This window comes from Pteronotus mesoamericanus, unplaced genomic scaffold (assembly GCF_021234165.1).
Source record: "Pteronotus mesoamericanus isolate MK-2021 breed Mesoamerican mustached bat unplaced genomic scaffold, CSHL_Meso_final contig_130, whole genome shotgun sequence".
Taxonomy (NCBI): Eukaryota; Metazoa; Chordata; class Mammalia; order Chiroptera; family Mormoopidae; genus Pteronotus; species Pteronotus mesoamericanus.
In genome coordinates, this window is record NW_026555060.1 from 18,985,724 (window position 1) to 18,998,915 (window position 13,192).

At 34.2% G+C, this 13,192-nt stretch overlaps 1 protein-coding gene across 2 annotated transcripts in view; it reads right to left on the reverse strand.

Annotated features, from left to right (window-relative positions):
- Positions 1 to 13,192, reverse strand: part of PLXDC2 (plexin domain containing 2) — a 404,494-nt gene that overhangs the window by 201,078 nt on the left and 190,224 nt on the right. For both annotated transcript variants that reach the window (XM_054592949.1, XM_054592940.1), the window contains one exon: positions 6,485 to 6,631. In XM_054592949.1, coding sequence (XP_054448924.1) covers positions 6,485 to 6,631 — 147 coding nt within the window. The remainder of the gene's footprint in view (positions 1 to 6,484; positions 6,632 to 13,192) is intronic.

Below are 13,192 nucleotides of genomic sequence, written 5' to 3' on the forward strand. Positions count from 1 at the left end.
TACCTATTGAGGCTCTTAGAGAATACTTAGAATTTACTTTGGGGTTATTGGTTTTTTTTGTTGTAAAAAATTAGGACTCTCAAATAACAATTTCATGTTTATTTTTATTTGCAAATTAGAACTGAAGGGTAGTTAAGGCAGGTAGGTTATAAAAGTGAAATGCAGAGAGGTCAGAATATGAGAAAATAAGTTTTGGAGCCATGGTTTTGTAACTTCTATAATCCCAAACTCCTTCCACTGGAGAGTGGTATCACATTATGAAGCAGAATTACATATACTGTAGTTTATGAAAGACTGGCTATTGAAACAAACTTTGTGTGCAGCAAAGAATATGAATATATTCTATAAAATTATAGAAGAAAATCTCAAAATTATGGAACTTGAAGGTCCACACAAAGAGAAAGAAATATGTGCAGACTGCTTCCTAGGTTTGTAGTCAGAAACTTCTGTATCTATATCCTGACAACTATGTACCTTTTAATAAAGGGGAAAAAATAATAAGTACCAGTATTTAAATATAAAGTATTTGGCTCTTTGCTTGCCATATGGTAGGGACTTAAACAAGTTTTTCAACTTTCCTTTATGTAGGAAGATATAATCCTTCCTTTTTTAAAGTTCAAAAAAAATTCTCACCAAGAATACGTTTACCAATTTTTAGAGAGAGAGGAAGGGAGAGAGAGAGAGAAAGAAATATTGATGTGAGAAAGATCGATTAATTGCCTCCTATACATGCCCCAACTAGGATTGAACCCTCAACCTACGTATGTGCCCTGACTGGGGATTGAACTCACAACCTTTTGGTGGATGGGACGATGCTCCAATCATCTGAGCCACCCAGCCAGGGCATGATCCTTCCTCTAATTTGTCAAATGTAAAAGTAGGTTTTAACATCGGCTTTTTTTGTGATAATGATTTTTATAAATGTTATATAAATCAAAAAGGACATGTAGAGATTTAAACCAAAAAGGGCAATGAGATGTTTGAAAGAATATGTAATCAAATTACAGTACTGTAAGTACTAATGAGTATGGCTTAGACTATAAAAGGAAAGATAAATCAGTGTGTTCTGGCATGTGGAACATGTAAACTAAATGATTTATAAATCATTTAATTGCTTTAGAATTAAATATTCTGCCCTGAAATTGTAAGATATTATTGTTAATGAAGAAAAGGGAAAACTTGTAGTCTGTGTCCACCCTTCTCCTCTTTCTAAAATATTAATCTAAGATTCCAAAGTGCTCTTTGGACCACATTTATGAATGATGGTGAGAGAGGGAAAATTTTTTTTTTTTTAAATCATGCTTCCAAGTCAGACATTCATTTGTCTTCCTTTGACCCATTCTGAGGAAGCCAGGAAAGGAGAAGGAATCTGTGTCTTCAGAAAAGTCAATCTTCTAGCTTTCCAGCTTACTTAAGGCTGGATTAATTAACCAGCTGTCCCTGGGTCTGCCCCTAGCTAGATCTTTCTTTCCTCTTGTCTCCCTCTCCCTCTCCTTTTTGTCTAACCTTTTGACAAAATACATGCTCTTAGGCATACAAATAATAACATTCAGTGATAATATTATAGAAAGTTTCCTTTTCCCTTAGAGCTCTGAATCAAGAATTATGATAACTTTGATATCAGCAAATCAAATGAATAAAGTAGATACTTTCTTTCCCAACTGCCATTTTGCCTTGTGCTAAAACCTCTCAGTAGCATCATGGGTACCAGAGCTGTGGTTTGGACACAGAGAGATCTGATCAGACCACTGGGAGGAGTAGGAAGGGCCTGAGGCAACAGTGAACAGTCTGGGATGGGAGTGGCTCAGAAGCTGAATGCCTTCAGAGAACATGGAATTATGGGCCAGAAGATTTAAAATAAAAAGATGGCAGAGATTGGCATTGGGGCTCTTCTTCCTTGAGGATGCCTGGATGATTAATGCTGCAGCTGCCTGCATTTCTGAGAGGATGGTATTCTGGATGGATTTTGGATGGGAAGAAACCCCAGATGCAGTGTAGGATCAGGCTGGCCTGGCAGAGGGTGGCAGGGTTATTCTTTTTTGGGTGTTCTAGAGGGGACGAGCTCTGAGGCAGAAGACTGCCATTCTTCCAAAATTGTGTTGCTTTTGTATCTTATGTTGCTTTTGTTTGTATACTAACCCTATAAAAATAAGATAATTAAAAACTAACAGGGGGAATGATAGAACTCAGGTGTTAAAGAGTTTAGCCTTAATTAATAGGTTTAAGTGACTAATGCATGTGGAAAGCAGTTACTCCAAAATTGTGTAGCTTTTGAATAAAGATTCCTTTCCTTTATCACCAAACCTTTGTCTCTGGAATTTTGCCTAGAGGGTGGTGCAGGCAGCAGGACCCACTTGCTGTTTGGTAATAGTTCGGTGCATGTATTGTGTGTATTCTGTGGAGGCTGGAAGTAGGGACTATGTGGACATTATTGAGGACCTGGTACTGTAACATTACAATTCTGTGCTCATTTCTAACAATCTAATTCTACTCTGAAGAAATGGAAAAAAGAGCAGGCAGTATTGGAAATGTAGGGAGGCCAGCTGAGGAAATGTTAAAACATGCATCATTCTCTCCAATTTGGAAATCTCATAGTAATTTTTAACAATCACATTTTTGAAATAAGGAATGTTTCTAGAAATTTTTTTTTAATGTTCCATTAACTCAATTTATAAGTTTCAAGATAGAAAACTTACTTAAATGGAGTTCAAGTGGAAAATTCTTTCATTGGAGAAAAGAAAACCCTTGTACACTGTTGGTGGGATTACAAATTGGTGCAGCCACAGTGGAAAACAGTATGAATGTTCCTCAAAAAATAGAACTGATGAGGGAACTCAAGAATTAAAGATTTTAGCCTTCATTATACTTGCTTGGCTTAAATGATTCCAGGAACTGGAACACATAACTTATGACTCCAGGAGGTTGAGACAAGCAATTCAACCTTCGTGCCCTAGGGCATCTGCAAGCAATGGAGATGGCATCTGAGCCTTTGTGTTCCAGGGAGGGAATGTCTGAGGTGCAGATAAAGAATTGTTGATCAGCAGATGAAGTAACAGGAAAGTTACCAAGGACTGTAACCCTTATCTGATTAACCTTTTTTCTAAACCCTTTACCTACCTTTTTCTTCTTATGAAAAGGTTAGCTTGAGATGAGGGGTTAATGTGGTTTTTACAGTACATAATCTACCATCTTCTCAGATTGCCAGCATCTGAATAAAACACCCATGAATAGTCAATCCTTGTCTCTCTGTATTGGTTCTGGTAGTGACAGGCAGCAAGAACACTGACTTTTTTGGTGTCAGAACTACCATATGACCCAGAAATCTCACTTCTGGATATCTGAATACTGATTGCTTTAAAATCTGGTAATTTTCAAGAAAGAAAAGACTCAGGAAACAATTTTTGACCCCTTCACCTGCCTAAAGGAATTTAGATAGAAAACTTGCTTCAGGAAGAGAGCTATTATCTTAGATAATACAAACTAAGTATGATAGGGAGGAACCTAGCAAGAATCTTTTGATCAAAATCCTCACCATGTCCAATACTTATAAAGGCATATTTTGTGGTGGTATACTCTGCTTCCCTTCAATAATATTACTTAGTTTCCTTTTATATTTGTTTATTTTGTTTTTTAAATTCTACATAAATGTAAAATCATCAGGTATCTTTATCTGAATTATTTTACTTAGCATAATACCCTCTAGGTTCATCCATGTTGTTGCAAATGTAAGATTTCATTCTTTTTCATGGCCAAGTAATACTCCATTGTGTGCAGTACCACAGCTTTTTTTATCCATTTGTCTATTAATGCACACTAAGGTTGCTTCCATATCTTGGCTATTTAAACAATACATCAATACATTAACTATGCGCCATTGTTAATTATGGCCCAGCAAGCACTTGTGTAATAAACATTTGCTTTCCATGTCCATGTGATTTATTTTCTCATTCTTTGAAGTGCAGACTGCAAACCTCCATCCCCCTTTCTTCTTAGCTCAAGAGGGAATATAAGCCATAAAACTGCCTGATCTGTCCTGGGCTCTCATATTCTTTTGAAACCCCTGTTTATACACACGTAGTAAATCTGGTAATTTTCTCCTATCAATTTGCCTCATGTTAATTTGATTATTGTCCAGCCAGAAGAACTCAGAAGGGTAGAAGAAAATTTATTTTTACTCCCCTACATTATCAATTCCATCGGTATAAATGGATGTGTGACTGGACATGTATGTGTATTGTGTTGACGGTGATAGGGAAAATGGACCAATTTTTAACTCTAAGAAATGTTCCATAATGGCTTAAATTCTCATGGAAAAAAGACACCAATCTATGATGATAACAGAGCAGCTAACATAAAGTTTTTACCAATTATTTAAAAGATCAATGCATGGAGCACCTGGTGAATTACAAGCACAAGCCCAAGTTTTCCCATTTGGATTAAGGCCAATCTCTGGTGTTGAAAGCAGCAGTGTGATTACCACACTAACAGTAAGAAAAAAGGAATTATAGTATCCTAATTCTTCTCAAAACTACCAGAGACTTGAGGTCACAAGGCACCCAAGCAAACTCTACTCCAAAGGAAAAAGAATCTTCTTCAAGGGACACACCAACTATCTCACCTTTTGGAGAACACAGGAGAAAGTGATAATGGTGCTATGTATGTAAGAAGAAATCAGCTAACATTTTAACTAATGGCCTTTTTCTGCCTAGAGATGTCACCCATAGTGGCCAACACCAGAACGTCATCACTTTTCAGATTCTACAATTGGATACACCAAAGTTCAAACTGTTACAAAGTATATTTTACACTAATAGGCACTGTAATATAGTGGGAGGATTTTCAAATGCAATAACTTTGTAATAGACATTATCCTAATGAAATCTTTCTCATTTTCACTTCTTTTGAAGATATGTTCTAAACTCAGCAGTGAATCATTTCTGAATCTATCATCTCACCTGGGGTTGCTTGGGAATGGAAACTAAGGATGATGAAATTCAGCAAGGAGAGGTGGCTACTTTCTTTGCTTCTCTGCCTCAGAAAACATGTGCTTAACATTGAAAATTGAATAAATCACCATGATGGATTATAACTAATTTCCATTTTAACTGTTAGAAGTTGACCTTCTGAAATAGGAAAGTCTACTTATATATGATGGCTGTGACCAAAAATTTTGGTATTTTACACTTATTAAATGTGTGTCTTTTTGAGTCACTTAAACCACTGAGTCTTTATATCATTAATGGTATAACACTTGAAAGGTTAAAGTTTTGTTTTCACTTTAAGTCATACTAAACTGAACAATACTTCATCAATGGTAAGGTCACTATTACTGTCCTTGATAGAAGAACTAAGTAATTTCTTAAATGTTAAATTGGGCACTTTTCTGACAGTGACTACCAAAAACTGTTGAGAAGAACCCTGACTGGTGTGACTCAGTGGATTGGACACTGTTCTGCAAACCGAAAGGTCACCAGTTCAATTCCCAATGAAGGCACATGCCTGGGTTGTGGGTCAGGCCCCTGGTAGGGGGCTTGCAAGAGGCAACCAATCATTATTTCTCTCCTTTCTTCCTCCCTTCCCCTCTCTGTAAAAATAAATAAATACATTTAAAAAAACTATTGTGAACCACATATGATAGATTTTACATGCACACATATTTTGAGTGTGGGCTTGACTGCCTAGGTTAGCATCCAATTTTCATCACTTACTAGCTAGAATCACTTAGGTAGGTTACTTATTTTTCAAAGATTCAATTCTCTTATCCTCAATACCTGGATGGTAAAATATTGAAGTCGTAAGATTGTTGTAAAGATTGAAACGCTAATCTGTGTAAACATGCAGCCTAACAGGTTGAATAGGCTATCAATGACCATGTATGGTGAGGCCTATATTAATTCCCCTGTCATGCCCACCATACAGATCTGGAAACTGCCTCAGAATAGTTACATTATTTGTTTAAGAAATCACGGCTGGTAAATGATGAACTCAGGCTTAAAATATATTTGCAGACTTCTGGGTTTATTTTTTTTTCCTTTACATCAAACTATTCAACTTAGAACCATAACTTGGTCTACATGGGATATCTGAGTCATAATGTTTCTGGCTAAATCTTTCTCAGATTCAGAATAAGAAAACTATGTAAGATGGAAAATACCAGATTAATATAATTTTTAAAAAAATGTTCTTTAAACTCATAGATTACAAGAAAACTGAAAATCATCCATGATCTATCTTAATGTTGAATATACAACTCATCCTCTCACCAGGGAAATTGTTAATTTAATTAATTAATAGCTAAATTAATGGTAGCTTCTCAAAATAATTCTTTTTCACTTTCTATAATATATGCAATTATTAATTTAACTTGCAATTATAGAAATAAATACACTTGAAAAGTGATCATAACCAAAAAATGTTGATATGCCAAGTAAAGTAAATTTTTTTCAAGCAGATAAGAATAAATTCAAAATGTCAAAGCACTTACTGCAGCTTGCCGATGAGTATTGGAGAGTATTCCATGAATCTTCACTTTGTCCTTTTCCATTTGGTCTATGTTCACCCACAAATCCCGGCTGGCGGAATCAGACGGACCATATATCCGAGATATATAGTAATTGTGATCTGTGTCCTCCTATAATAATAAAGAATAATGCTTATCAAGAACAAAGCAGAGATAGACCTTGAGGGCATTATACTAAGTAAAATGAGTCAGAGAAATATAAGTACTGCATGTTTTTATAGATGGAATCTAAAAAAGCTGAATTCATAGAAATAGAGAGCAGAACAGTGGTTACTAGGCCCTGGGGTTTTGGAGAAATGGGGAAATGTTGGTCAAAGAATACAAACTTCCAGTTATAAAATGGGTAAGTTCTGGGGATCTTCCCTACAGCATGGTGACTATAGTTAACACTATATTATATACTTGAAAGTTGCTAAGAGAGTAGATTTTAAATGTTTTCCCCACAACAAAGAACTGGTAATTAGGTAATATGATGACAGTATTAGTTGATACTATAGTGGTAATCACTTTGCAATATATTAGTGTACTAAATCAACATGTTGTACACAATGTTACATGTCAATTATATCTCAGTAAAGCTGCAAAAAAGCAGCATTTAAATCACTATATATTTAACATATGTAACTTTCAGAGTTATAGACAGGATTCCCTTAAAGAGAAATTAAAAAGTCAGTTTTCAAAAGAAAAGAAAGGAACAGAGACACTGTCTCTAAAGTTCCTAAAATACAAACAGAAAATGATACTATAAAATTAGAAATGTTAGTATTCTTCAAAATAGCCAAAAGAGTTAAGTAACCTCTAAGGAATGTGAGTTAAGACTTAAAATATATTTAAAATGAATAAATCTCATTAAAAGAAATTGCTAAATAAAGAAAACTTACAGGAAAAGGTATACTCTGTGTACAATAGTCTTTCTGCTACAATAATGTTAGGGATCCCTCTAATTGCTGACCAAAGAAAATGTCATTTTTGGAACTTTTTATTGAAAAGCTGAACTGTGATTACTGGTGAGTGACAACAAATTCAAACTTCCCTTTTTTAACACTAGAGTTCTATTAAGGCCTCCTTTCAGTTAATTGTCCTAGAAATGGAAATAATATATTTTTTCTCTATAATTTGGGTCACTAAATTCTCCTCTTATTTAATTCTTATTATTGATATTGCCACAGTGCCTGTAACAGAACCTCTATTTTTCAGGTTTCTCACACATTGAAGAGATTGAAATGTTTCTAAAGGCAATTTTGCTGAGGTACACCCAGAAAAATCACATGATTTTTGGCCAGTTCAAATTTCAATTAATTTTTTTATATTTGAATATATTTAAAAATATTCAGATATATGTAAGAATAACCGTTATTGAATAGAGTGTCTATGATTTGAATAATAATGTTTTGGATGTGAATTTTGTCTAATGTACTTATTAGTTGTGCTAATTAAATAAAGTACAATTATTCTTGAAATCCTGTAAAGCAAGAACCCAGGTACCTATTCAAGAGTCATCAGGAGATTACATATATGTGTGTGTATATATGGATTCAGAGAGAGAGAGAGAGAGAGAGAGACCACATAAAAGACAGGAATATTCTAAATACATTTTGCTGAATGACTAAAAAAAAAATATGGCCCTAACTGCAAATATTGAGAACAATAATTACACGTTAACAGTAGGATTAAAAAAATACTAAAGTTCCTAAGTAAACCTCCAATTACTCTCTGGGTATCACATACAAATTATGTGTACACCCATGATGAAAGATAAGAAAATTCTGCAGAGAAAGGGGAAAAGAAAAAGAAATACAAAGGAAAAAGTAGGAATAAAATTCTAGGTAGTCCAAGAGAGATTTGATATCTTAGGGTTTCCAGCACTCCCTTCCAGAAGATTAGGAAACTGATTGTGTGAGTTCTGGGACAGTAATAAGCATTGTGGTTATGTCTCTAACTGGTGTTCAAATCCTCCCTGTTGCCTGGTATTTCACCACTGGAAACTTCTGAGGTGGACACCCTCCTTTATATTGGGTACAACCATTCTGCATGTGTCACTCCAACAGAAACCAAAAAAGTTGACATTCATGCTGCCTGTCACTACCAGAACCAGTTAGTAAAAACAGGGATTGAATCTTGATGGGTGCTTTATTTAGATGCCAGAGATCAGAGAAGATGGTGTGTTACGTACCCTAAAAACCATCTTAACCTCTCATCTCAAGCACACCTTTTTATATGGATAAAAGCGTAGGAAAGGGGTTTGGAAACAGGATTAATTGAATAAGAGTTGCAGTCCTTGGAAGTTTTTGAGTACTTCTTTAGCTGATGATCAGCAAGTCTTTATCCACATCCCAGAGGTTCCCTCCCTGGAATGCAATGTCTCAAATACCATCACCTGCAGACCCCTAGGGCACAAAGGTTGAATTGCTTGTCAACCTCCTGGAGTGACAGATTATGCATTCCAGTTCCTGGAATATCAGCTTTCCCTATGCATTAATCATTTAAGCCTAGCAACTGTAACTAAGGCTAATATCTTTAACTCTTGAGTTCCCTTATTACAATGTCCACAAGGGCTGGTGGGTATCATGAGCACAACCATGATAAAAAAGACCAATTAGTGAGACATCTAGAATTTTAAAGAAGATAATTTCCCTATTGAGATTGCTGAGATGTGGAAATGTGAGACTTGGAACCACTTGTCACCATTTTGTGACATAAGGAACGCCTGCTTAAAGAGACCATAAACACAGATGAGAACATAACCAAAATCACTGCCAAGAACAGGCCAGATCCTTGATCAAGAACATGCAAATGTGACCTACTCTTGGGTGTATTCACTTAGATAAGTTATTAATTCTCTTTTATTGAGAAAATGCCTTTAGTTGGGTAATTGTCAACCAAAAAAATCCTGAGAAATAAGTTTTTCTAACTTGCAATCAAAAGAGACTCAACTTAAGCAGCACTGAATAAGGCAAACTAATCTAGAGATTTATCTATCTGGATAACAAACCTCTCCTATTCCATTCTGGTATTCTAGCTAATCACATTGCAAACATGAAAACTTAAAAAAAAAAAACTTAAAAACCTGTCAGAAATTATCAAGTCTGAATAACAAATAATAGAGATTCATTGGCTTTTCCAATGAATCATATAAAAATGTAGTTTTAAAGGAAATTTCAAACCAACAGGGAAGGGAGGGAGGAAGGGAGGGGGTAGTGGGGAGGGGAAGGGGAAGGGTCAGATCAAGGAACAAGTGTGAAGGGCACAGGGATGAAGACTAGGTGGAGAAAGACTGGGGGGAGAGGAGGGGGTGGGTGGGGCTGGGGAAAGTGGTGGCAGGTAAATGGAGGCAAATGTATTTGAACAATTAAAAAAGAAATAAAAAAATAAATTCTAAAAAAATTAATAAAATAAAATGACTTTAAAAGAAAAAAAGAAAATTTCAATGAATTTAATTAAGAATTGTAATTTTTCCCTATTGCTAGTACTATAATAAGAGTTCAGTGACACTAAGGTCAAAGATGTAATCTTTATGTGAAATATGTAGCAGATTCTATCATGGTGATACATTCTCATAAATTACAAAATAGATATATTCTCTATAAAATTGGAGACTTTCACTTTAGAGTTCAATATAATTATTGCAATCAACATATTTAAAATGACTTTGAAATTTCCTCTAACACCTAAATTTCCATAGTTAATCAAGACATAGTCTTGAAGTTAACATAAAGAATATCATTATACTTAAATAATGGATTATCTGAAAAAATATACATGCTGCCTAATTAATACCCCTGATATGAGTATGAGAAAATACACCTTAAATTTTATTTAAATCTGAGCTGCTCAAAACAATATCACATCTCAGAAAGTATTGAAAAGCTAAAGGCTAGAGTGTAGTATTTGAGTCCCCTAGATGAAGGATGCCAATTGCCATGGCAACTTGATTCAAAGAGGAAGACAATTTATTTTTTACTAGGAATTTAGAGACACAAGTTATTAAATTCCAGGGAGAATCACTCGGCTCAGTTATTCAGGAAAGCCATAAAACAGCTGCCTTAAAAATGTGACATTTTAGCACTATGAAATTATTCCGACCACATGTTGTCCTTTATAAGAGTAATGGTACTTAAAGAGTTGTTAAAAACTACTTCACACACAAGATTTTCCTTTTCCTCTCAAAAGAAAACTATTTCTAACACCATAGAAAATAAAACAAAACAGTACTGTGATACACCTAGTTGCCAATTCATTTAGGAAACCAACAGTTACTGAAAGTAGATGGCACAGTAGGTAGCTATAAACCCTAGAAATCCATGCTTCTCCAAAATGCTGGGAAATGTGCAGCTGTAAACAAACAGAGGACATACACCAACAACACATAGAAAAAGCCCTCATAACTGTAGCCTAACCATTCTGCAACAGGCAGTTTATACAATTCCTAACCCAAACATTGTCTTCTTTTCTATCATGGAAGTTGAGTTGCCTTTATGATGGATGCCTCACACTGCCTTATGCAGTAATAGGATTTGAATTCAAAATTCATTTCAGTGTGCACTAAAAAAAAAAATCAAGAATATATTACATGAACATCACTGTGCTAGTCATTTAAAATATACGGATAGATAAGACATAATCAAAGTTCTTAGGTAAATATATTTAGCATTAGATCAATCAGTTACCTCACAAAGATAGTTTTGCAATAAGTAAAGGAATATTATAATTTCAATAGTTTCTGCCAGGTATTAATATACACCAAATATATTATATGAACCATTTCTTATATAAACCATTTCACAAGGACTGTATAGTGCATTTAAAGGTAAAGCTATTTTAAAGTATTGCCTGTGTATATTAAACTACTCAGAAATAAATATTTAAAAATAGTTCTCCATGATATAAAAATCATCTTAATATAAGAAACCACAGGACATGATACATATTTTTTTAAAAAAAAAGAGAGAGAAAATGAACTTGCAGTATGCAGGAAAATATTACAGAGATGAACTCAGTAGTAAGAAGAGTAGAATAAACACAAAATTTCTAGCCAGGATATAGATGACAGTCTTACAAAATATACGCAAGATGAAATGGAAAATAATAAAATCAATATCTAAGATAGACAATTAAATCAATTATGAACAAGGATACACAAACACACATCTATTTGGCATAAAAACTTTTTTTAAATATTAGAACAATTTTTCTGACATAAAAAAAGACTTGAACTTATACAACATGTCCCAAGAAAATTCACAATAGAATTTTGTGTACTAAAAAATTTCCTGGTGATATTTCTCACAGATTTCTTTTTTATCCTTCCCTGAGGACATTTGTTCATTGCTTTTTTACAGAGAGAGAAAAAGGGACAGAGAAAGGGAGAGAGAGAAACAGCAATGTGAGAGAGAAGCAACGACTGGCTGCATCTCTAAGCACCTGGACTGGGAACACATACATCCAGACAAGGGGACAGAACATGCAACTTAGGTATGTGCCTTGACCAGGAATCAAACCTCCAACCTTTGGGATAATGTTACAACCAACTGAGCCACACCAGCCAGGGTATTTTTTTTTAAGAAGTCTTACAAGCATCTAGAAAGACAAATCAAGCTACCTATAAGGAGGAAAAAACCTTGGATAGTCTGGTACACCCTCATAATATCCAGTGGAAACAAAGTCCACACAATCTGAGAGAAGAGTTGTGATGCAAGAATTCTTTACCCAACCAAGTTGTAGCTTAAGCATAAAGGCAACAAATAAGTATTTAATACCTATAAAAACAGAGGGACTATACCACAAATGAAACTTTCTTAACAATGTAATAACTAGTTATACAACCAATTCAATCAAGAGGTGAATCAAACACAGTCTCAGGAATAGAGAAACTGTAGATGGTGAGTATGGATTCCACAAAAATTTTGTTCAGAGAAATAAGACATTTTAATTATTATGGTTATAAGTTAGTGCAAATATCAACCATGGAAATAAATTTAAAAAATTTTAGTCTAAATCTATTACAATGTTTCATAGCAGATAATCAACAGATAAATCTGAACTATAGAAATCTACTGTTAAAAAGAAACCCAAATTTTTAATTTTAACAGAACCATTTGAGGCAAAAGTCTGAAACTACTGATCTGCAGATGGCATGCATGCTGCCAAAAGCCAGCAGGTATAAAGTTAAATTTCTTATTTTCCTCAAATAGAGTATTCAGAGTGCAACCCAATTTTATACAATTACATCTATCTAAATATAAATGTTTATACCTTTAATTTCTATCTCTCTATCCTCTCTGATTTTATACATAGATAATAGATAGATAGATAGATAGATAGATAGATAGATAGATGTGTGTCAAAGATATCTGATTGGTTATTTCTTAGTAATGGGATTTGCGGAATTTTTTTTACTCTTAATCTGTGTTTTGTTTTTTTTTTTAATAATATACATTATATGTAACCACTTTCTTTTTTTTCCTCCACATAAAGCATTAAAAATACATAAAGATGCTTAAAAGCATCAATTGTTGATTCTTGGAATCAAACCATCAACATATATCAGAAGACACAAGGCTACAATGTTATTTACAGTTATTATAGAATTTCTATACTAAGTACTTTGAAAAGTGCTTAAAGAAGATTGCTTGTCATACTATAAGTCAAATACTCATACTCAATGTACAGCTT